Consider the following 26,280-nt stretch of genomic DNA (forward strand, 5'->3'; position numbering starts at 1 on the left):
GTTTTCATAATTGTGTATAATGCTCTGCAGCCCTGCTATTCATATCACTGTTTGTACTGCTCTGCTGCCATGCCATTCATATCATTGTTTATACTGTTCTGTTTCCATACCACTAGTGTCATCTCATATCACATCAGTTTCTTTTTTATCCATGATTTTCCTTTCAAACAATTTTTCTTCATTGAATCTATATTTGTATCCAACTTTGTTAAACCTTTCAGGCCTAAACTCCATATATCTCTGCATTCCCTCCAGCCTGTATATGGATTCTTCAAAAAATTTAGAAATATCAACTGACTTAATGAATGAATTAAACATCAAAAATAGATTTAAACATCAAAATAGAAAGCATCTCCATTTGCAGCTATAGTCCTTTGGAGTTTCCTTAGCAAAACCTTCTATAGCATTGGTCCTTAATCTCACCAAAGAACTCCTTCTCTTAATCAATTCTCCTTAATGATCAGTTCCACATGACTATACTTCCCCTCTGGTTCCTGTGCCCACTCTTATCCCCTTCTTGTATCCTCCAATACAAAAGACTTGAAAGCAAGCATTACAAGATCAGTCTTTCCAATAGGGCATCATACAGAGGGTCCCCATTCAAAATCACATGTTCATACATCATTTTTCATATAAGTCATCAGTTTATAAAGGAAACTGAATTGGTATACTTCGAATAGTTTCACACCAGCATGATTTTTCAATGGAAGAAGAGGGAATCAATTTAACCAAAACATCCATATTGGTTGGCTGCTTCCTTCTACCCAGTGTGTAAGCAATGAGGTGGATGTATGCTTTGAGTACTTTGTGCTCTGATGTACTGTATCATGTTATATTCCCGTAATCTTACAACAATGTATGGAAAATCTATTGCCAGTGGAAAGTTGTTTAGATTTTGCAAGAGGCAATGTAGTAGTGATACTCTCAACTTGAAATGGAGAATGGATTGTCGAAATTGTGTCCCCATGGCTTACCTCCAACCAAATTTTTACAATTGCCAGGAATGCTGACAAGATTATGGCAAAAGTGAAGCATACAACACAGTGATGATCACTCAGCAAAGACTCTATGCTATGGAAACAATGAAGAGGATACTGCCTGATTGGCTGGATGATCAATATAATAAAATTTGTTGATAGGTCTCACCTTCATTCAGAAGGCATTCAGCATATGTGAATACATGGAGAAGGAGGGAGGGAGCCCTTCAATTAAAGAATGTACATGTGTAGGGTTAAGCAGCAAATATGAACACTGAGGGAGATAAAGCTTTTCAGGAAGACTTTAAGGGAGATAACTGAGAAAGGTGACTACAACCCTCAACAAGTTTTTAATGCAGATGAGATGACTTTGTTGGAAGGAAATGACATCAAAATACCAATTTTTTTTCAAAAAATGACCCTGGTTTCAAGGCTTCCAAAGAATGCCTAACATTCATACTTAGTAGCAATGCCTATGGAGACAAGTTGAAGCTATTGCTCCTTTACCATATATGCATTTGTTATAGGTTGTAGGTATATATTATTATTATCATACTTTGTCTCTGTTTCCCGCATTAGCGAGGTAGCGGAAGGAAAGAGACGAAAGAATGGCCCAACCCACCCACATACACATGTATATACATACATGCTCACACACACACATATACATACCTATACATTTCAACGTATTTTTTATTATTTTATTTCATATGTATATATACATACACAGACATATACATATATACACATGTACATAATTCACACTTGCTGCCTTTATTCATTCCTGTCACCACCCCACCACACATGAAATGACAACCCCCTCCCCCCACATGCACACGAGGTAGCGATAGGAAAAGACAACAAAGGCCACATTCGTTCACACTCAGTCTAATGTATAATGCACCAAAACCATAGCTCCCTTTCCACATCCAGGCCCCACAGAACTTTCCATTGTTTACCCCAGACCCTTCACATGCCCTGGTTCAATAAATTGACAGCACGTCGACCCTGGTATACAACATTGTTTCAATTCACTCTATTCCTTGCATGCCTTTCACCCTCCTGAATGCTCAGGCCCCAATAGCTCAAAATCTTTTTCACCTCTAATTTGGTCTCCCACTTCTCCTCATTCCCTCCATCTCTGACACATATATCCTCTTTGTCAATCTTTCTTCACTCATTCTCTCCATGTGACCAAACCATTTCAAAACACCCTCTTCTGCTCTCTCAACCACACTCTTTTTTATTACCACATATATCTCTTACCCTTTCATTACTTACTCGATCAAACCACCTCACACCACATATTGTCCTCATACATCTCATTTCCAACACATCCAGCCTCCTCTGCACAACTCTATCTATAGTCCAAGCCTTGCAACCATATAACATTGTTGGAACCACTATTCCTTCAAACATACCCATTTTTGCTTTCCGAGATAATCTTCTCGCCTTCCACACATTTTTCAACGCTCCCAGAACTTTTGTCCCCTCCCTCACCCTGTGACTCACTTCGGCTTCCATGGTTCCATCTGCTGCCAGATCCACTGCCAGATACCTAAAACGCTTCACTTCCTCCAGTTTTTCTCCATTCAAACTTACCTCCCAATTGACTTGTCCCTCAACCCTACTGTACCTAATAAGCTTGCTCTTATTCACATTTACTCTCAGCTTTCACACACCTTACCAAACTCTGTCACTAGCTTCTGCAGTTTCTCACCCAAATCAGCCACCAGCGCTGTATCATCGGCAAACAACAATTGACTTACTTCCCAAGCTCTCTCATCCACAACAGACTTCATACTTGCCCCTCTTTCCAAAAGTCTTGCATTCACCTTTCTAACAACCCCATCCATAAACAAATTAAACAACCATGGAGACATCACGCACCCCTGCCGCAGACCGACATTCACTGAGAACCAATCACTTTCCTCTCTTCCTAATCATACACATGCCTTACATCCTCGATAAAAACTTTTCACTGCTTCTAACAACTTGCCTCCCACACAATATATTCTTAATACCTTCCACAGAGCATCTCTATCAACTCTATCATAAGCCTTCTCCAGATCCATAAATGCTACATACAAATCCATTTGCTTTTCTAAGTATTTCTCACATACATTCTTCAAAACAAACACCTGATCCACACATCCTCTACCACTTCTGAAACCACACTGCTCTTACCCAATCTGATGCTCTGTACATGCCTTCACCCTCTCAATCAATACCCTCCCATATAATTTCCCAGGAATACTCAACAAACTTATACCTGTGTAATTTGAGCACTCACTTTTATCCCCTTTGCCTTTGTACAATGGCACTATGCATGCATTCTGCCAATCCTCAGGCACCTCACAATGAGTCATACATTAAATATCCTTACCAACCAGTCAACAACACAGTCACCCTCTTTTTTAATAAATTCCACTGCATCTCCATCCAAACCCACTGCCTTGCCGGCTTTCATCTTCCGCAAAGCTTTTACTACCTCTTCTCTAACCGAACCTAACCTAACCTAACTAAATCATTCTCCCTAACCCTCTCACTTTGCACATCGCCTCGACGAAAACACCCTATATATGCCACTCTATCATCTAACTCATTCAACAAACCTTCAAAATACTCATTCCGTCTCCTTCTCACATCACTACAACTTGTTATCACCTCCCCATTAGCCCCCTTCACCGATTTTCCCATTTGTTCTTTTGTCTTACGCACCTTATTTACCTCCTTCCAAAACATCTTTTTATCCTCCCTAAAGTTTAATGATACTCTCTCACCCCAATTCTCATTTGCCCTCTTTTTTCACCTCTTGCACCTTTCTCTTGACCTCCTGCCTCTTTCTTTTATACATCTCCCAGTAATTTGCACTATTTCCCTGCAAAAGTTGTCCAAATGCCTCTCTCTTCTCTTTCACTAATAATCTTACTTCATCCCACCACTCACTACCCTTTCTAATCTGCCCACCTCCCATGCTTCTCATGCCACAAGCATCTTTTGTGCAAGCCATCACTGCTTCCCTAAATACATCCCATTCCTCCCCCACTCCCCTTACATCCTTTGCTCTCACCATTTTCCATTCTGCACTTAGTCTCTCCTGGTACTTCCTCACACGTCTCCTTCCCAAGCTCACTTACTCTCTCCACTCTCTTCACCCCTACATTCTCCCTTCTTTTCTGAAAACCTCTACAAATCTTCACCTTCGCTTCCACAAGATAATGATCAGACATCCTTCCAGTTGCACCTCTCAGCACATTAACATCCAAAAGTCTTTCTATTGAGTGCCTGTCAATGAACACTTAATCCAATAATGCTCTGTGGTCATCTCTCCTACTTACATATGTATACATATGTATATCTCTCTTTTTAAACCAGTTATTCCCAATCACCAGTTCTTTTTCAGCACACAAATCTACAAGCTCTTCACCATTTCCATGTACAACACTGAACACATGTACACCAATTATTCCCTCAACTGCCACATTACTCACCTTTGCATTCAAATCACCCATCACCATAACCTGGTCTCATGCATCAAAAGTACTAACACACTTACTCAGCTACTCCCAAAACACTTACCTCTCATGATCTTTCTTCTCATGCCCAGGTGCATAGGCACCAATAATCACCCATCTCTCTCCATCCACTTTCAGTTTTACCCATAGCAATCTAGAGTTTATTTTCTTACTCTCTATCACATACTCCCACCACTCCTGTTTCAGTAATGCTGCTCCTTCCCTTGCTCTTGTCCTCTCACCAACCCCTGACTTTACTCCCAAAACATTCCCAAACCATTCTTCCCCTTTACCCTTGAGCTTTGTTTCACTCAGAGCCAAAACATCCAGGTTCTTTTCCTCAAACATACTACGTATCTCTCCTTTTTTCTCATCTTGGTTACATCCACACACATTTAGACACCCCAATCTGAGCCTTCGAGGAGGATGAGCAACCCCCGCATGATTCCTTCTTCTGCTTCCCCTTTTAGAAAGGAATGCATGGGAAGTATGTTCAGGTGTTGCTGAACTTGTTTGAGAATGTATCTCACACTAATTATGGAATTCCTCAGCGGAAAAATTCCCTTTTATATGTCGTTTTGCTATGTCATTTTTCAAGGATGTAACCCAGATGTATAATGAGGACCCACTGTATTAATTATGTTCTATTTCCATGCTGCAGTGTGGAATAACAAGGTCAATAGTAGATGACATATCATCTTTAATTCTCGTTTGCTTTGTTATATGTTGATTCAGGATGTTCTGTATATTTTCAAGGAATATGCATCTTCATTACTCATTATCTCCAAGGGAGTCCAAGTTTTTTTGCTCATTTTTCCTGTAACTGAAATCCTCCATTATCAGTAGTTTACCATCTCCTAGGATGGATGTCATGTTGCTTTCTTCACCACATTTATTATTCCTTCATTATTCTTTATATACACCTGTTCTGCATTATTGTAGTTCTTTGGAGGATTGTAGACTAAAAGTACTCTTCTACACTTTCTCCCTACAGTAATCTTCCACATTATGTATTGTCTGAAGGCACCATCCACTGATATATCCTGGAATTTAATGGAATCCCTTATTGAGAGGGCTAATATTCCCTCTCCTTTATTGTCCCTTTCCCTTTTGCTTCTGTATGTCCCTCTGGATAAACTTGTTTAGAGTTAAGTTTGTTTGAGAGTGTTATATCCACCACTCCCACAATGTTTGGGTTGCAGTTTCATAAATGGTTCCTAAATTCTGGCTCCTTTCCATATGCCACCAGTTATCTGCATTTGTCTAAAGAGCCTTCAGCATACAGCACTTGCAGATATCTAGTTTTGGTGTGTTTCTAATAGAGGTAGGAGTGTTGTTTATCCCTCTTCCATTATGATTCTTGTTTTTTACCTTTTACCAATCTCTCCTTGACTATCTCTCTCACTTCACTTCCCTCAGTCATTCATTCCTGAGATCATTCTGCTTGGGTTGCAATCTCATAAATGGTCCCTAAATTTTAGGTCCTTTGCATTTGCCACCAGGCCATCAGCATTTGTCAGTAGAGCCTTTATCCTACAGCACTTGCAGGTGTCTAGCTCTGGTATCTTTCAACTAGAGATAGGAGTGTAGTTCCTCCCTCTTCCTGAACTGATTCTTCTCATTTTTTTCCCTTTGCCAGATCTCTCCCTGGCTACCTTTCTCCCTTCCGTTTGTCTGTCATTCCTGAGAAACACTCTGGGACATTCAGCCAGGTACATATGGATAATGGAGGTATGAAATACACATATGCCATCAGTGTTTGTTTATCAAATCATTGTTGTTTCTGCTTAAGATAAATCTTCTCTAAGTATATTTCATCTCAGGACATTCAAGCATCTAACAAGAACTCTAGGACAATGGTGGATGAAGCAGTATCAGTAAAAGTTGAAGGTGTATGTTCTATGTTCAGTACCTTTCTTTAATAAGTCTGAGAGTTACACTCATACATTTTGTTTTTTCTGCAAGAAGGATTTCTTTTAAACTTAAATATGGTACATTCCTGTTTGGTATATTATTAAGCTTCTTTTCTCCTGACTTTTTGTTTGTCAGTAAGGCTGATCAATAGAAAATTTTTGCAGTTTTTCAGATCATTATCATCAAAACTCTCACTCATTTTCCTTTGGTCTGGAACCACTTCACTACTAGTGAGTTGGTTCACCATAGGAGCACTATCAAATACATACATACATTATAGTATCACTGCAGAACAAAATTGCACAATAAACAAAATTAGTTTTGATGTGAAGCTAAACTGGTAATTCATCATTATTCTAATCTAGTCATTTACCCCTTCCTTTATCTTTACCTTCGTGCCCCAGGTTTCCCTTCTGTGGGACTCCCACATTGCTTAGGTCCACTGGATGAGACCACAGGCCAAAAAGAGTGGTTATGTTTGTGTTTTTATATGAGCACAAGACAATTGTGTGAAAGAAGAAAGTTAAGAGTAAATGTGAATAAGAGCAAGGTTATTAGGTACAGTAGGGTTGAGGGTCAAGTCAATTGGGAGGTGAGTTTGAATGGAGAAAAACTGGAGGAAGTGAAGTGTTTTAGATATCTGGGAGTGGATCTGGCAGCGGATGGAACCATGGAAGCGGAAGTGGATCATAGGGTGGGGGAGGGGGCGAAAATTCTGGGAGCCTTGAAGAATGTGTGGAAGTCGAGAACATTATCTCGGAAAGCAAAAATGGGTATGTTTGAAGGAATAGTGGTTCCAACAATGTTGTATGGTTGCGAGGCGTGGGCTATGGATAGAGTTGTGCGCAGGAGGATGGATGTGCTGGAAATGAGATGTTTGAGGACAATGTGTGGTGTGAGGTGGTTTGATCGAGTAAGTAACGTAAGGGTAAGAGAGATGTGTGGAAATAAAAAGAGCGTGGTTGAGAGAGCAGAAGAGGGTGTTTTGAAATGGTTTGGGCACATGGAGAGAATGAGTGAGGAAAGATTGACCAAGAGGATATATGTGTCAGAGGTGGAGGGAACGAGGAGAAGAGGGAGACCAAATTGGAGGTGGAAAGATGGAGTGAAAAAGATTTTGTGTGATCGGGGCCTGAACATGCAGGAGGGTGAAAGAAGGGTAAGGAATAGAGTGAATTGGAGCGATGTGGTATACCGGGGTTGATGTGCTGTCAGTGGATTGAATCAAGGCATGTGAAGCGTCTGGGGTAAACCATGGAAAGCTGTGTAGGTATGTATATTTGCGTGTGTGGACGTATGTATATACATGTGTATGGGGTGGGTTGGGCCATTTCTTTCGTCTGTTTCCTTGCGCTACCTTGCAAACGCGGGAGACAGCGACAAAGCAAAAAAAAAAAAAAAAAAGACAATTGAGAAGTTGGTGATATCTGTCTTCAGTAGAGAAGTTGCATCTTGGGTACAAGGAATCTTGAGATATACAGTACTGAATTGGTATTTGTAGTACTGGAGATAAAAAGTTTAGTTTATTTTTTGGTTGTAACTTTACAAGGAATGTTTTATGCATGCCTAACTGCAACTGCTTAGATATATACAATGCTCGTTTGTTTCTCTGTCTTTACAGATGTTGCACCTTCTGATTTTTACTGATTAATCCCTTAAGTACCCTCCAGGGTTTGATACAATTCATTCAGCAGGAACAAATTCATATATGAGCTCAGTTTTTCACCATGAACAAATTCCCATTACCTGAACTCTGAAGGGTCATGAATCCAAGGTATGGAAGCATTGGTATTATATCTTCAACAGTTCTTTCAGACAGTCTCTGAGCTAGTCAAACTGGATGTGCTCACTAATTTTTTCAAAATGTGAGACTTATGATGAGGCCATAGAAACTCTGACATCCTTTTATGAAAAGCCAAAATTGAATGATTAGTACACCATATCCTTGCCAAAATATGGGAAACCTGAATAAGCACCTTCAGGCTCCAAAGCAGTTTAGCCATCATTACAAATTTACTGCAGTAAGCACATATTTTAAAATCTTTCTCTCAAGTTGTGTCCTGTGATCATAAGAGCTTCCCATGGGTGTTTAAGAAAATAAGGAAGACCTCCATTCTAATAGGAAATGTTGGCTTTTCCCACCTTTCACAAATCATTCAACTCACTCATTTTAGATCTGCTTTCATCTAATCAGGAAGTATCACTAGGATGCTGTCATCAGCCTTTTCCCATCCGTCCTATGGCTCAGAAGTCGCAGATCACTGATACACCCAAAAGCAGTCACATTTGGTAGAGAAATGGCCTTTGAAAACAAGCAGGAAAGGTGAATCGAATGCACTTTGGATTATCTCATGAAGGAGGCATCTCCAGAACCACAAAGGGTAGATCCAGAATGTCAAAATGAAGGTATCAGCTGATGAAGATGTTAGAGAAGTATGAAAAAACAATTTTATTGATATCCTCCAACAAAAGATTTCTAAGAAAGAGTAAAGATAGAGGACACCATACAAGCCCAAGTTGAATCAATAAAGCAAGTTTCTTAATTCATATAGAGATATTCCTTACTGGAAGAGGTTTTATAGATCTAGGGTGTACAAATAAATGGTCCCCTGGATATTCTCCAGTGAATACCAAAACTGTTTTTAAGAGCTTACTTGGGCCTAAAGCATAATCCTCTCTTGATGAAGGCACAAAGCAGTTGTAGAAGTTCAGATAACTATTTACCCCAACATAACCTTGAAACTCATGCACAACCTAACCCACATCCATCTCATCAACCTCACTTTTAATGTCTCCCTCAACCTCAAGAATTGTTGCTGGCACCCTAGAAGAAAATCATCTTGCAAGTCAGTGGTGCCCCAAAGGTCAGTTTCAAAAAACAAAAATTCAGGCCAATTTTCGCATAAACCAAACCTTCAGTGTCATGCACAACCAAATCCAGAACCACACCAACAGTATTACACTTCCTCGCCCTCAGTCCCACTCTCAACCTCACTAAGTTGCCACATAGATGTCCAGACACCTGGTCATCCTAATGTACCCTTTAAACATGTGCACAACATATCCCATAACCTTTTCATCAGCCACCCCCTTAATCTCTCAACCTTATCAGTTGCTACTGACAACCCATACAATAATCACCTTGCAAGACAGCCGCACCCCACAGGACAATATTGAAAAACAAAATTCCAAACCAAACCTTCAAACTCCAGCATATCCTTTCTGTGACCTCACCCACATTATTATACATCATACTCACCAAGTTGTCTCAAGGAAGCTCTATATCTTTGTGGCAACTTGATGAGGTTGATGTTTGATACTGAGGGTGAGGTTCCAGTATTACCTGTTGAGGAGGGGGAGGATATTCAAGGTGAGGTTGATGGGAAGGTTGTGGCTGAGGTTTTGCATAAGCTTAGCAGTCATGTTATGGTGAGCAGTTGGCTGAACTTCTCTTTCTATACATTTGTGGCTACTTGGTGAGATTTAGAGTAAGGTTGAGGGTGAAGTTGATGTATATCATAAGCAAGGTTCAGAGTTATGTTTTATATGAGTCTTAAGGTTCAGTGAGAGTGAAGATTGGCCAGGTTTGCTATTTCTAGCTTTGTTCTGGTGGATGCCACTGTCATGTGAGGTGACTGTACTGTAGTGAGAAGGTATCAGTCGTTGAGGGCGAGATTAAAATTGAGGTTGAGCATGAGTTTAAAAGTTATGTTAGGGTGATCAACTTTTTGGTCTTCCTTCTCTACATTTCCTTTGTGGAAGCTTGGTGAGGGTGAGTGTGATTTATAATACTATGGATGAGGTTCAAAGTGAGATTAAGTCTGGAAGTCTAGTTAGGGTGAAAATTGGCCAGAACATGTTTCGGGGCACTGCTGTCCTTTGAGGTGACTGTCCCTCTGGGGTGCCAGTAGCAACTGATGAGGTTGAGATTAAGGTGATGTTGAGTGGAAGGATGTGGATGTGCTTGAGTTTAGTTGGTAGGTTAAGCAAATGGCAGAAGTTTCTCGCTACTCCTTCACTTAACAAATTGGGGAGGAAAGATTAGCCCAAACTGTTTTGACAATGTCCTATGGGTCAGTACTTTCCTGTAAGGAAACTGTCCTCTTGGGCACTGGAGACATTTTTGAAGTTGAGAGTGGTTTTAGGGGAAATATTTTTGAGAAAGCTTTAGCTGAGGTTGTGCTTAGTTTAAAGATTGTTTGGGTGAGAATTTGTTTGAACCTCCTTTGTGGCAGTTTAATGAGGTTGATGCATGATATGTGGGTAAGGTTGTGATGAGTCTATGGGTTTGGCAAGGGTGAAGATTGGCCTAAAGTTCTTGGGGATATTGTTGAGGCTGAAAGTAAGATTAAGAATTAGGTAATGCATGAATTTTAAGAATATGCTAGGATGAGAAATTTTCTGAATTCTCTCTCTACACCTTTGTAGCTACTTGTTGAGGTTGATGTATGCTATTGTTAGGGAAAGTTCAGAGTGAGATTCTACATAAGTCTGAATGTTCAGTTAGGGTAACTATTAGCCTAAATTGCTGTTTTATGAGATTTTCCTCATTTCACATGCCTCCCTTATACTAAGGGGCGATGCAGGCCTGCTACACTAATCTCCCATGTCCTGTGGGACAACACTGGCATTTTTTTCATTATACTTAATCGTTGGCTCCCGCATTAGTGAGGAAGCGCAAGGAAACAGACGAAAGAATGGCCCAACCTACCCACATACACATGTATATACATAAACGCCCACACACACACACACATATATGTACCTTTACATTTCAACATAAACATACATATACATACACAGACATATACATATATACACGTGTACACATCCACACTTGCTGCCTTCATCCATTCCTGTTGCCACCCCACCACACATGAAATGGCCTCCCTCCCTCCCCTTGTGCACGCACGAGGTAGCGCTACGAAAAGACAACAAAGGCCACATTTGTTCATATTCAGTCTCTAGCTGTCATGTGTAATGCACTGAAACCACAGCTCCCTTTCCACATCCATGCCCCACAAAACTTTCCATGGTTTACCATAGATGCTTCACATGCCCTGGTTCAATCCATTGACAACATGTCAATCCTGGTATACCTCATTGTTCCCATTCACTCTATTCCTTGCACCTATTCCTTGCACGCCTTTCACGCTCCTGTATGTTCAGGCCCCAATCACTCAAAATCTTTTTCACTCCATCCGTCCACCTCCAATTTGGTCTCCCACTTCTCCTCGTACCCTCCACCTCTGACACATATATCCTCTTTGTCAATCTTTCCTCACTCATTCTCTCCATGTGACCAAACCATTTCAATACACCCTCTTCTGCTCTCTCAACCACACTCTTTTTATTACCACACATCTCTCTTATCTTTTCATTACTTAATCAAACCACCTCACACCACATATTGTTCTCAAACATTTCATTTCATTTCCTCCGCAAACTCTATCTATGGTCCATGCCTCACAACTATGTAACATTGTTGGAACCACTATTCCTTCAAACATGCCCATTTTTGCTCTCCGAGATAACGTTCTCGCCTACCACACATTCTTCAACGCTCCCAGAATCTTCTCTCCCCCAACTTGTGACTCACTACTGCTTCCATGGTTCCATCCATCAATCTTTCCTCATTCTCTCTATATGTCCAAACCATTTCAACACACCCTCTTCTCAACCACACTCTTTTTATTTCCACACTTCTCTTTTACCCTTTCATTACTTACTCGATCAAACCACCCAACACCACATACTGTCCTCAAACATTTCATTTCCAACACATCCACCCTCTTTTGTACAACCCTATCTATAGCCCATGCCTCACAACGTTGGAACTACTATTCCTTCAAACATACCCGTCATTTTTTCATTGCTTCCCAAACCTTCGCTTCCTTCAAACATACCCGTCATTTTTTCATTGCTTCCCAAACCTTCGCTTCCTTCAAACATACCCGTCATTTTTTCATTGCTTCCCAAACCTTCGCCCCCTACCCCAACCTGTGACTCACTTCCGCTTCCATGGTTCCATTCGCCGCTAAGTCCACTCTCAGATATCTAAAACACTTCACTTCCTCCAATTTTTCTCCGTTCAAACTTACCTCCCAGTTAACTAGTCCCTCAGCCCTACTGAACCTAATAACTTGCTCTTATTCACATTTACTCAACTTTCTCCTTTCACACACTTTTCCGAACTCAATTACCAACTTCTGCACTTTCTCCCTTGGATCAGCCACCAGAGCTGTATCATCAGCGAACAACAGCTGACTCACTTCCCAAGCCCTCTCATCCCTAACAGACTACAACTCATCCCCTCTCTCCAAAACTCTTGCATTTACCTCCCCAACCACCTCACCCATAAACAAATTAAACAACCATGGGGACATCAAACACCTTCTCTGGGAACCAATCGCTCTCTCTTCCTCCTCGTACACATGCCTTACATCCATGGTAAAAACTTTACACTGCTTCAAGCAGCTTACCTCCCACATCACATACTCTTGAGACTTTCCACAAAGCATCTCTATCAACCCTATTATATGCCTTCTCCAGATGCATAAATGCTACCTACAAATCCATCTGTTTTTCTAAGTATTTCTAACACATTCTTAAAAGCAAACACCTGATCCACACATCCTCTACCACACACACACACACACACAGGACTGATTGAGTCTTTCACAAGTAAATTCAAGCCACTAAAATCAAATGTATGAAATTTCTTTCCCTCTTCCCGAAAAAAAAAACCCACGATATCAGTTCGTAAAGTCGACCTTTTAAGATGCTCATATATTTTTTTTATCTACTAGGTTACGTCAGAACCTATTGCAGGCGTAGTCCGGTAACACCCATAAACCAGATGTAATAGACATACACGTTCAGAACCCAGGTATAAAGTTCTGGGAAAGATTTAGAATGCCAAGTTGTCAAGAAAAAATCGAGTTTATGAAATTGTATATCAATACATCAAAAAAGAACAAATTCTTTTTAGAATAAATTTTTCAGCGATTATATGCAGGTAAGATTATTATTTCTATCCCTGAGTACACGTAAAAGATTAATGTAATTATCTAATCTTTGCTGTATATATTACATTAACTGTATACTGAATAAATGATTGATAAAACTATTATCCGTTGTTTCATCATTCAAGTCATAGTAATAATAATGCTAGGCCGCAATCACTTGGTCGACATGTCATTATTTTACTATTTGTAAATTTGTGTGTGTATGTGCAATTACTGATGAAGAGTAAGTAATTAAGTTTTCAGACATTGTATCATTACTAAACTAATTATAGTAATAATGAGGATAAGCCGAAATCATAAAACTACGTAAACAACTTCAGAATCATTGGTAATTTGCTTAACGAAAGTGGACTACGTAAACAACTTCAGAATCATCAGTAATTTGCTTAAGAAAGTGGACATTAACCTAATATTATTAAGCAGTGCACTAAAATATATTATAGGAAGTAACTCAATTACCTCAGTAGACGTCTTGCTATTCTGAGCGTTGAACGCTGTCTTACCAGTACTTAACTATCATTATAGATTATTGCCCTCTCCATGATTTAATTATCATAGGTGTCTTGGTTGTTTAATTGTCCTTTTACAATTCTCTTTCTCTTCCTATGAGAGAAATAGTTCTGTAACTTTCTTTTATTATTTCGCTATTTATTATGTCTATCGTTTCTTTGGGAGATCGATTTGGTGAAAGCATTACAGCAAACTTATTTTGTTTTTCTTTAACCACGAATTTTTTCTCTTAAGAAGGAAGACATTTTCCTTCTAGCTCATTTCAGCTTTGAAATTGTTTGTAAGCAGTTTATATGCTATACACTGTGTTATTTTGGGACATTTCAGCTAATGTCGGCATTTTTTCGGGGGCTTTACGTTACTTTCGGGCGATATTTTTTGAAACGAAAAATTGGGAGTTATGATAAATGCATTTATTCTTTAGAAGTGGCAGTTTGTTTGCTAAGTCTGGTTATGATAAATGCATTTACTTATGGAGAGTGACAGTTAGTTGTTAAGTCTGTTTAGTAAATAATGAACGTGTTTACGTCCTCTTAATTTCATGTAACCACCACAGGAAAGGGAAGATAATATATATATATATATATATATATATATATATATATATATATTTTTTTTTTTATTTTTTTTATTATACTTTGTCGCTGTCTCCCGCGTTTGCGAGGTAGCGCAAGGAAACAGACGAAAGAAATGGCCCAACCCCCCCCATACACATGTATATACATACGTCTACACACGCAAATATACATACCTACACAGCTTTCCATGGTTTACCCCAGACGCTTCACATGCCTTGATTCAATCCACTGACAGCACGTCAACCCCGGTATACCACATCGCTCCAATTCACTCTATTCCTTGCCCTCCTTTCACCCTCCTGCATGTTCAGGCCCCGATCACACAAAATCTTTTTCACTCCATCTTTCCACCTCCAATTTGGTCTCCCTCTTCTCCTCGTTCCCTCCACATCCGACACATATATCCTCTTGGTCAATCTTTCCTCACTCATTCTCTCCATGTGCCCAAACCACTTCAAAACACCCTCTTCTGCTCTCTCAACCACGCTCTTTTTATTTCCACACATCTCTCTTACCCTTACGTTACTCACTCGATCAAACCACCTCACACCACACATTGTCCTCAAACATCTCATTTCCAGCACATCCATCCTCCTGCGCACAACTCTATCCATAGCCCACGCCTCGCAACCATACAACATTGTTGGAACCACTATTCCTTCAAACATACCCATTTTTGCTTTCCGAGATAATGTTCTCGACTTCCACACTTTCTTCAAGGCCCCCAGAATTTTCGCCCCCCTCCCCCACCCTATGATCCACTTCCGCTTCCATGGTTCCATCCGCTGCCAGATCCACTCCCAGATATCTAAAGCACTTCACTTCCTCCAGTTTTTCTCCATTCAAACTCACCTCCCAATTGACTTGACCCTCAACCCTACTGTACCTAATAACCTATATATATAACCTATATATATATATATATATATATATATATATATATATGCTTTGTCGCTGTCTCCCGCGTTTGCGAGGTAGCGCAAGGAAACAGACGAAAGAAATGGCCCAACCCACCCCCATACACATGTATATACATACGTCCACACACGCAAATATACATACCTACACAGCTTTCCATGGTTTACCCCAGACGCTTCACATGCCCTGATTCAATCCACTGACCACGTCAACCCCGGTATACCACATCGCTCCAATTCACTCTATTCCTTGCCCTCCTTTCACCCTCCTGCATGTTCAGGCCCCGATCACACAAAATCTTCTTCACTCCATCTTTCCACCTCCAATTTGGTCTCCCTCTTCTCCTTGTTCCCTCCACCTCCGACACATATATCCTCTTGGTCAATCTTTCCTCACTCATTCTCTCCATGTGCCCAAACCATTTCAAAACACCCTATTCTGCTCTCTCAACCACGCTCTTTTTATTTCCACACATCTCTCTTACCCTTACGTTACTTACTCGCAAACGCGGGAGACAGCGACAAAAATATATATATATATTTTTTTTTTTTTTCTTTCAAACTATTCGCCATTTCCCGCATTGGCGAGGTAGCGTTAATATATATATATATGTGTGTGTGTGTGTGTGTGTCCTTGGTGTCTGTCAACGATAATTCTGAATACTGTAGTAAAAATCAGACCCTAAATAAAACTAGGTGATATTTCACACATTATGTCGATTGATATTATTCTTCCACTTTCAGTCATATTTAACCTGGTCACAGCCCTGTTTCCCTTACCCAAATGAAGAGGAGAGAAGAGATATGCCTCAAATTATGCTCATCATTAAGTCTGAATATCTATTAATTTGTATAAGAATATCTATTAATTTGTATAAGGAGTCCATTGATATGAGGTTCATCCGGATCCAGGACATATATTTGTGTAGATCTTTAACTGTTGTAACTTCAGCCATTCACCTTCTTTCCAACGTTTTAGTCGCCTTATACTGTTTTAGTTGCATTCTTTGTCATCAATGAAAACAATATAACACTTCTTTTCAAAGGACCTTTTTTTTTTTATCAGGAATATACAGAATATCAAATGAAGTTTTCATCCGTTATGTTGATTTCTAAGTGTTCGACATTCTCCAGCCCCACATTTTCCTTGATCATTAAGGCCCTACATGATATCAATATTAAAGGATTATTTTATGATAAAATATAATGCTACCAAATCACATTTCCTTGTACTAAACCATTACTATGAAATGATATGATGTTAGGGGGAGTTTAAGTCAGATTTTCATTCATTACTCCTGTTTCTTTGTATTTCATCTCGCCACTATTTTCTTATTTGATACCGAGGTGATAATGCTTCATAATGTACTTATAGCTTTTATTTTGGTCATTTAAACACTATACTATAATTATAACGTCAATTTAGTCACACACGATCTATAGTAAATCTGGATAGTAATTGTTTCTTACCAATTATAATCCTGTACTTCAGTTACCCTACCCATTTTATTGGTATTATTTATTATCATTAATAATGGTAAATAAATATTGCATCTCTCAGACACTTTATTGTTTAGTGAACGAGTCGGTGACATTATGACGTTTACGTCCCAGTTTAGGGGCACCACAGACCTAGCATAAGCGTGTGGTCGAAATGCATTATCAGTAAACGCATTATATTTATCATAAGTGATATGGGGACTGGATAATGATAGTGAGAAGGGGCTATCATCTTTTGGGGGAAAATGTTAGTCTAAAAGTGGATCATTTACAGAAATCACGGCCGAACTAAAGGAAATCTCTCCTAATCGAATAAATGATAGTATTTATGAATTATTAGTTTATTGAAATAAATAATAAATGGTTTAATGCCATATGCTTGTGGTTGCTGAGAAGGTTCCTCAGTTTAGGTGTGCGCTGAGTGACTGCTTCCTCCAACGCACCCAACCACCAGTGCTGAAGAGGGAGGGAGGAACGTATATATATTTGTCCTGAGTTATTTATTATACTACTGAATATTAAAGGAAATTCTGGTCCTTCGACAAAATCGGGTGAGTTTTCATGGGTTCTTCTGTATAATAGTATTGCTTCATTAGTCTTTACTTGATAAATCATAAGCTATCTAGTAACTTTTTCCCCGAAGGACATGAAATTCAAGTCCCACATTATGTTTTCCTAACTTAACCATTTCAGTTAATTACAGAGAGAACACTGACATGTATTTCATCGCCATGCAAAAATGCAATATATCTAATGGTATATCCCTAACCTAGAACAACACCGAGTCAGCTTATCTTATCTAATAAACTAACGCCCTAAAGATACATTTGTACCCTGTTACCTTAATACAGCTATTGTGTTCTCAACTGGTCATGATGTCGACTTACAGATTACATGTATTATTCACAAAGTATATTGAGAAAACTGATTCTAACAACTTCAAAAACAGCACCGGTACCTGATGATGATAAACTAAATTAGTACCCCATAACCAAATTACTACGTTATTCCCTGGTGTTTCGGAGCTTGTTACCTTTTCTATTGCCTTCACTGCATTTCTTTGAGAAGTTCTCCTTGCTTACCGTGTTAGTTATGGGGGTTGTTATCCTTTCCTTCTCGTGTGGTTCTATAGTTAGATAACTTCTGCATTAGCTGAGCTGGGAGGCGGTTCCTAACACGCGTTATCAACCTATAGTCCCCGCTGGCCCGCTCCCCCGTAGAACCTCACTATCTCTCTCTCCCTGAGAATTATTAATGATGGAAATCAATCATTTATATAAAATCAGGAGGAAATGTATTTTCGATTCTAGTCTGAGACATTGAAATATGACTACTGACACTTGATCCAACTACCTTGTACAGAGGAAGCGACGCTAGGAGGAAGATAACAGGGGTTGAAAAAAAGAGGAGAAATGAGAGTTGGGGTGAGCAAATATGAGTAAAACTTAAGGGTGATTCATATGTTTTGCAAGAAGGTTATTAGTGTGATAAGAACAAGAGGGAAGACATGGGAAACATCAGTGGAAGGGCCAAATGGGGAAGTGGTAACAGGTTAGGAACAGGTGAGGAGGAGATAGAGTGAGTATTTGAGGGATTGTTAATTGTGTTTCATGATAGGGTGGCGGAAATAGGGTATGTGGGTCCGGAAGGAATACGAAGCGAGAGAGAGTCATGGACAGGGGCCAGGGCTGTGGTGAAGAGAGAAGAGTCGGTGAAAATTGCGTAAGATAAGATGTGTTAAGGCATCTGAGTGGATGGTATTTCAGTAGAATTTCTTAAGAAAGGGGGTTGAGTGTGTTGTGGATTGGTTAGTTAGGACTTTCATTGAATGTATGGATCATTGTGAGGTGTGTAAAGATTGGCACAGTGCATGTATAGTGCGATTGTATAAGGCAAGGGAGATAAAGGTAAGTGTTCAAATTAAAGAGGTATAAGTTTGTTGATTAGCAGTGTGGTTTCAGAAGGGTAGAGGATGTGTGATGAATAATTAGAGAAAAAGAAGGTTTTGTATGTGGCATGTATGAATGTGGAGAAAACATGATAGGGTTGATATGAATGTTGTGTGGAAAGTCTTACGAACATATCATGTGGGAGGAAAAGTGCTGGAAGCAGAGGTTTTTATCGAGTGTAAGGCTTGCGTACGAGTAGGAAGAGAGGAGAGTAAGTGGTTCTGGGTGAAGGTAGGTCTGCACAGGGGTTTGTGATGTCACCATGGGTGTTTAATTTGTTTATGGATGAAGGTGATGAGAAATGTAAATGCGATCTTGGGGAGAGGGGTGAGTATTTTGTTTGTAGTGGGTTACAAGGCTTGGGTAGTGAAGCAGTTATTGTTTACTGATGAAGCAATACGGGAGACATATTTAAGTGGGGGAAACTGCACAAGTTGGTGAATAAGTTTGGGGGAGTGTGTAAAAGGAGGAAGTTGAGTGTAAATATGAATAAAAAACAAGGTAGGTTCAGCAGGGCAGAGGAACAGTTTGGTTAGGATGTGAGACTGATTGGACAACATTTTGAGAAAATAAGTTTTGTTGATACCTGGGAATGGACACTGCAGCGAATGGAACCATGAAAGCGGAAGTAAGTGAAGAGGCAAAGGTTTTGGGGGCTATGAAGAATGTATAGAAAGAGAGGTCGTTATTTGGAGAGGCGAAAATTGGCTTGTTTAATGGTGTGGTAGTCGTAACGATGTTGTATGTATGCTAAGCCTTCATATGGGCGGGTATAGGCAAAGATATACGGAGGGTGGATGTGTTCGAAATGATATGTTTGAGAACAGTGTGTGGTGTGAGGGGGGGGGGGGGGGCTTGATTTAGAAATGAAATGGTAAAGTGGAGAGAGCTGAAGAGGGTGTACTGAAATTGATTGGACATACGGAGATAATTGGTGAGGAGAGGTAGACAAAGTGGATATATGTGTCCGAAGTGGAGGGGACAGGGAGAAGCGGGAGACCATGTTGAAGAAGGAAGGACGAAGTGTGTGTGTGTGTGTTAGAGTTGGGATTTTAAAAAAAGATCTATGAAACGTTAGCACCTGATAAGGCGGATTGTCTCAAGTAGCGTAGCATTTATTGAAAAACACCCTCTTCCGCTCTCTCAACCACACTCTTTTTATTACCCCACATCTCTCTTACCCTTTCATTACTTTCTCGATCAAACCACCTCACACCACATATTGTCCTCAAACATCTCATTTCCAGCACATCCACCCTCCTCTGCACAACTCTCTGCAGCCCACGCCTCGCAACCATATAACATTGTCGGAATCACTATTCCTTCAAACATACCCATTTTTGCGTTCCAAGATAATGTTCTTGCCTTCCACACATTTTTCAATGCTCCCAGAACTTTCGCCCCCTCCCTCACCCTATGACTCACTTCCACCTTCATGGTTCCATCCGCTGCCAAATCTGCTCCCAGATATCTAAAACACTTCACTTCCTCCAGTTTTTCTCCATTGAAACATATCTTAAGGTTCATGCCCTTGTAATGAGACCCAGGCAGTCCATAGGCCTAAAGCCCAAATAACTAAACAAACCATATGTATCATTAAACTTATACTAAGTTAGGTCACGTCTTCTTTAAGTTAGGTTGTTGAAGAATGACCTAATGCCATAATCGTTCCTTTGACCTACTGGCCACTTGGGGAAAAATTACGGAAGAATCATTTGCTGTCTTTAATCCCTGTCTTGGGTAAATGGTTAAGTTACACCGTCACTCTTAAAGAGACTACCTTCAGTGACAGAATAGAGTCATTAACATGAGGACATGGTTATGCTACCACAGACTAGACTTAGAAAATCATGGCCCAGGTGTCATGGTGGCTTCACCCACCTCAACAATGGCGCAAGGGAAACTGAGACCGCCCTATTATTGAGTGATAACAAAGTTATCTTGATTCAGGAACCGCCTCCTTTCCAACAAAGCTCGAGTACATGGTCGTGGAAGCTGTACAAATAATAAGAAAAGGGAGATAGCAGTTCAGTCAGTCAGTATAGTTAAGCAGAACGTATACAGTCCTGGGAAGTAACTCTCTACAGCAAAGAGTGAGAACTAACTTTAAAAAAGGGCTGGTAAGTGCTCGATTTCGTCAGCTTCCGTCATGAAACTCGTATTGAAAGCTCTGAAACCATTGACAGTCATTTGTAGAATGATTGATTTACTTAAATATCATTTAAGTTGGATTAATACCAGTTGGCTGCATACTAATATTGTACCATGTCATTGCTGAATTCATGACAAATGTATGGCTATGAACGCAGGACAGTGTCATGAAAGCTGTTTAAAATGCTATAGTTAATAGAATCTCATGGAAGATACGATATTTTTTTTCCAAAATTCGATCCCAAACTGCTACAGCACCTTGGTCTTGTAGTATCACACCATTTGCGTCTCATACCTGGAGGGTACCAACTTTTAATTTGCATGTTGAGGTTGTTTGATCAGGTTAAATTTAGTAGGAGAGGCTATGAATCATGTTGTAATAAAACAAATATAAGGAGATCTCTTGTTGAAATTCATTAGTTGGAAACAGTTGCCTGTCATGTTGTATTATTGACTGATATTATTGCCAGTGTTAGAGCAGTGCATAAAATCATTATTGTAAATGCTAGTCTCTTTTTTTCTTGAATGATATGGTCTACTGTTTCAAATGGCTTACTATATATGTGTACAAAAGCAGCGTCTTCTAGGTTTCATTGTCATGTTCTAATTATGTTTTTTTTTTTAGTATATTAAGACTGTCATCTGCTAGCTAAAGTGTTGCATTCCAAGAATTTTTATCCCTAGCATAAAACATTTATATTTTTGGTTAAACATATTCATTTGATGAGAGTGCCTCCTTCTTTTCAGTCTTCAGTTGCTAAGAGGAAGAACTGGGAGTATGAAGTATTCAAAATTTTCAAAACCATTTATTAGTGAAAAACGTTTTGATCATCTCCCTTGGTCCATCTTTCTTGAAGTGTTGTCAACCCAAGCTTGTTTGTCCTTTTTTTTTTTTTGTTTGTTTGTGTGAGTGTATATGGATCTGATTTTAAGTTATTTGTATTTTCTGGAACTTCTCACTATCTCTGATGTGGACATACTAGTCTTGCTCTATATATTCTGTGAGGGGACAAGGTAAACTCATCTAATTCTCCATGAAAAGTTCCTTAATTATAATTGCTAGTAATCTTATTCTCCCCAAAATGCCATATGCTTTTGCTGCTACCTTAGCTGAAAATGGTGGCTTGAGGGTAAGGGTAACCAGCACCGCATATCCCAGTCTGTTCTCACTTGCTTCATTTTTTCACTGTAGTTATATGAATATTTTTTTTTAATGAACATGAATCATTTGTTTTTTTATTGTTTCTGGATTTAAAGAAGTGTTCTTTACAAAGGTCTGTTAGTCTTTGTTTTGTTGTATATGTTAGCAGCATTTTTTTCTTTTCACAATAGCTAACACTGGAATGAGAACCTTCCAAAAGGTCAGTAATAGAGGTTAGAAACTTAAAAATACACAAAAATTTCCATGAGGAACACTCCACTCTCCCCAAAAGTCTTAGAATGAACTTCATATGTGGACCATTTGGTTCTTTCCAGAAAGGAAAAAACCAGAACTGTCCTTTAATCTCAACATCTTTCATTTTTGCTGCAATGTTTGATGTGGGATTATATGAGAAGCTATCTTGCTGGCCAAGCAAATGACATTTACTCTGTCCTTTTTGTCAGTGGCAGTTACCAGTTCCTCATATTTCGTCTGTATAAGTTCAGGACCTTTAGATCTAATGCCATGTGCAGCTTACTGAATAAACTTTTTGCACAGTATCAAGTTGCCCCATTGGTTGGTAATTAGTTATTCCTCCCATAACTTTCCAAGGAACTGATGTCAGATTGATGAGATGGTAGATAATATGCTTTCATGTTTTTTTCTATTATACTTTGTCGCTGTCTCCTGCATTAGTGAGTTAGCGCAAGAAAACAGACGAAAGAATGGCCCAACCCACCCACATACACATGTATATACATACACGTCCACACACACACATATACATACCTATACATCTCAACGAATACATATATATTTACACATAAACATATACATAAATACACATGTACATAATTCATACTGTCTGCCCTTATTCATTTCCATCGCCACCCCGCCACATGAAATGACAACCCCTCCCCCCCGCGCATGTGCGCGAGGTAGCGCTAGGAAAAGACAACAAAGGCCACATTTGTTCACACTCTGTCTCTAGCTGTCATGTATATGCACCAAAGCCACAGCTTGGGTTTATGTAAAGAATTTATCCCATCTTAAGGGTCTTACTGAAGAAATTCCTTAGAGGTTAGAAAAGTGCAGAGGCTTATTCTTTGGGAGCGCTTGGTTTAGTATTTTCTGGAACTTTTCACATTTTCATCAACTTTTTGTCTCCTCTGTGGAAAAACTGAGATTTTTTTTAAAGATTTGTGATGATATTTCTTACCAGTATCTAGAACCTGGGTGTTTTCCTTTTTTTAACAATTATATTGTGATATTTATTGTTAAAAACCTCACAACTCAATATGTCTTAGTTCTCTCATCTTTCATAATGGCTTCATAATTGTTGTTATTTCATCCCTGCTTTAGGATGGAAAGGTCTTTCATTTACTTCATTCACAATAGCTTCACAGGCAGTTTCTGCTAAAGCTCATAAATTGAATCCCCATCTTCCTTGGTCGATTCATTCATTTTTTTATAGTATTTCTAGTATTTTCTCATGGAAATTTGTTGCTGATACATCTCTCATGCTTCTTTTCATTTGCCAGTTTTTAGCTTAAAACCTTTCACACATCTGAGACTTCTTTCAGAGTCAACATACTGTTGAGAAGCAAAGCCACCCACTAGACACATATGTCTTTAACAGTCCTGGTAGTTCATGTACCCAGTGGATATTATTTGAAAATGTTTTACTTCCAAAATCTGGTGTAATTTAATTTGAACCTCGATGCATTATTACTATCTTAACCTCACAATATATGGTTAAAGACTATGACAGCATGATCACCTGCATCAATAAGGAATAATTTGATGACCATAACCATTTCATTCTCATATAGAATGAGGTCAAGAAGCAAGGGATTGTTGTTCATATGTGAGAGATTGAAGTCCTGGACATGTTGGTGGAAGGATGAGTCTTAATGGGTGCCTTAAAGTTTGGCCCGTTTGTTCTCATTCTTTATAAGGAAAGGAATGTAAGTACTGTTTAGTGGGTGAAGTTTGCTGCATGGAAAAGAGGACAGAAAAATATTACATAAGTATAATGGGACAAGATGATAAAAAAAATGTCATGTAGGGATATAGCATATCATCTTATGGTGCAGACACAGAAATTGCAATGGAAGATGTGATTATATAGAAAAGGAAATCAGATAAGTAGTTAAGGTGGATGAAGAATAAGAATTCAAGTTGAAAACTCAGTTAAAGGAGGGAAAATGAATTTTTAGAGGGATTATGTTGCTAGAAAGAGGAATGAATTTGGAAGAAGTGAAATCGAATACTCTGGCAATACTTTGTGTGTGTAACATAATGTTATTATGGGTAATTAATGTTTTTGTGGATGGGACACTGAAACTGGACACAGGGTTTAGCAAATGTTATATAGATTATCCTGTTCTTTTAGCTAAGTCAGAGGAGGAGGTTTATAGAATGTTGGCCCACTTTGATGATGTTTGTAAGAGGATGATACTGAAATTGAATGCAAGTGACACTCCTGAGACAGAGGCAAGTCACTCTTTCCAGCTTACACTTTGATTATTACCCATCACTACTGTGTCACAAATCATGTTTCAGCATATCCTTGATTATTACTCATCACTACTGCATCACAAATCATGTTTCAGCATATCCTAAGACTCTTCATGCCCACAGTACAGTCACCTTAAGGAAGACACTGAGCACTTACTGTTCAATTGTCCTGTGCTTTCTGCCCATAAACGCATGCATGATAGCACAACAATTTATGACGTGTAATCTTGACCAATGCTGCAAGAGCCTTATAAGGATGGAAGGGCTCATAGGACAAGAGTAACATTTTGGTTTTTGAATGAGTTGGGATCACATTATATTATTAGAGTGAATGGTGAAAAATTGGAGTTTTTGAGTGACCACACATTTTGGGAGGAAAAGTTCCATGAAGATGGGAGTGGGAAAGCTGAAGTTTAGAGTACTAAAGTCTTGCAAGGAAAAAAATTGGAGGTGCTTGGAAAGGTTCATTGATTGGAAAGAATTTAGATTAAGAGAGTGCAACCCAGGTTATATATTCAGCAAGTTAAGTGAAATGTCAGATGAATAGAGATGAATAATTGTGGTATAGTTGGATTTGCAGGATAGAGAAACATTTACAATGTGAAGAAGAATGTTTGGTACCTGGCTGGCTAAAAAGACATTTAGGAATAATTCAATACAAGGAGGAGAGGTATAAATGTATAAATGCATTGTTAGTCAAATGAGGTTAGACTTACTTCAAATGAAGCTGGTAGGGGCATGATGTGGATTTAGAATCAGTGGAGGCATTTAGATGATTTGATCTTTGATGAGTAGCTTGAAAAGTAAAGAGGTAAGAAACACAGCATACCCTACACTAGCATGAAGATTCGTGTGGTGGTCATGGTTTAAAGATGTGTACAGTATAACTGAACCGAGGCATAAGCACCTGATCCATCTCATGGAATTAAGAAAGAAATAACTGTACTGGAGACTCATTATTCTAGTGTATAGAATGAAAGTAAGTGGCCTGAAAGTAGTCAGAATAATAGTATGGCCATTCCTGTTGTTACTTCATATCCTTTATTTATTTACAGGTATATTGTGAATTGGAGCTTATTGCCCAGGAAACCTTAAAAGAATCCTACAGATAACTGGGATAATCTGATACTGGACCAATTATATTGGGATTGTATACTTTATTAAGAGGAGTTGTAAATGAAAATATCAGATTAATGAATACAGGAGTAGATATGAATTTGTATCATACTTTTGTGGTGATATGTGGAGTGTTCGCTGTTGTTACCGGAGAGATTCATCCAAACTTCTCTCTGAAAATGGTGGAAGATGTGATGCCAAAAGAAAGTAAAAACACTAGCCATCCATGTCCTTGTGACAATCAACTTTTGTGTATGCCGCTTGCAAATGCTAAGGATAGAAATCCATCAGCTCCACATGTACAAGAGTTCATAAGAAAGACTCAGAAAAAGGAGGTGAGTTATATGATCATATGTTGATTCCTTTCATAATATTCGATTTATTTGTATTGTTTTTAATTTAAATCCCAGCAGTTCTGGAGAATCTGTTGGCCCTGTGTCCACACAAATATAGTCATATTC

The 26,280-nt window shown here is 39.1% G+C and overlaps 2 protein-coding genes across 3 annotated transcripts in view; one reads left to right on the forward strand and one right to left on the reverse strand.

The window, feature by feature from the left end:
• The window catches only part of LOC139761688 (di-N-acetylchitobiase-like), a 46,126-nt gene extending 27,809 nt beyond the window's left edge, over positions 1 to 18,317 (reverse strand). Inside the window, exons 1-2 of the mRNA XM_071686022.1 lie at positions 18,296 to 18,317; positions 18,025 to 18,183 (exon numbers count right to left, since the gene is read on the reverse strand). The gene's annotated coding sequence lies outside the window, so the exon portion shown is untranslated. The remainder of the gene's footprint in view (positions 1 to 18,024; positions 18,184 to 18,295) is intronic.
• Positions 17,164 to 26,280, forward strand: part of LOC139761686 (di-N-acetylchitobiase-like) — a 45,497-nt gene continuing 36,380 nt past the window's right edge. The window contains exons 1-2 of one of the 2 annotated variants that reach the window (XM_071686021.1): positions 17,164 to 17,493; positions 25,759 to 26,154. In XM_071686021.1, coding sequence (XP_071542122.1) covers positions 25,897 to 26,154 — 258 coding nt within the window. In that variant the 5' untranslated portion in view covers positions 17,164 to 17,493; positions 25,759 to 25,896. Of the gene's footprint in view, positions 17,494 to 20,771; positions 21,012 to 25,758; positions 26,155 to 26,280 lie in introns of those variants that run through there. The other variant, XM_071686020.1, reaches the window with a different exon arrangement.

The sequence above is a fragment of the Panulirus ornatus genome, chromosome 41, assembly GCF_036320965.1.
Source record: "Panulirus ornatus isolate Po-2019 chromosome 41, ASM3632096v1, whole genome shotgun sequence".
NCBI lineage: Eukaryota > Metazoa > Arthropoda > Malacostraca > Decapoda > Palinuridae > Panulirus > Panulirus ornatus.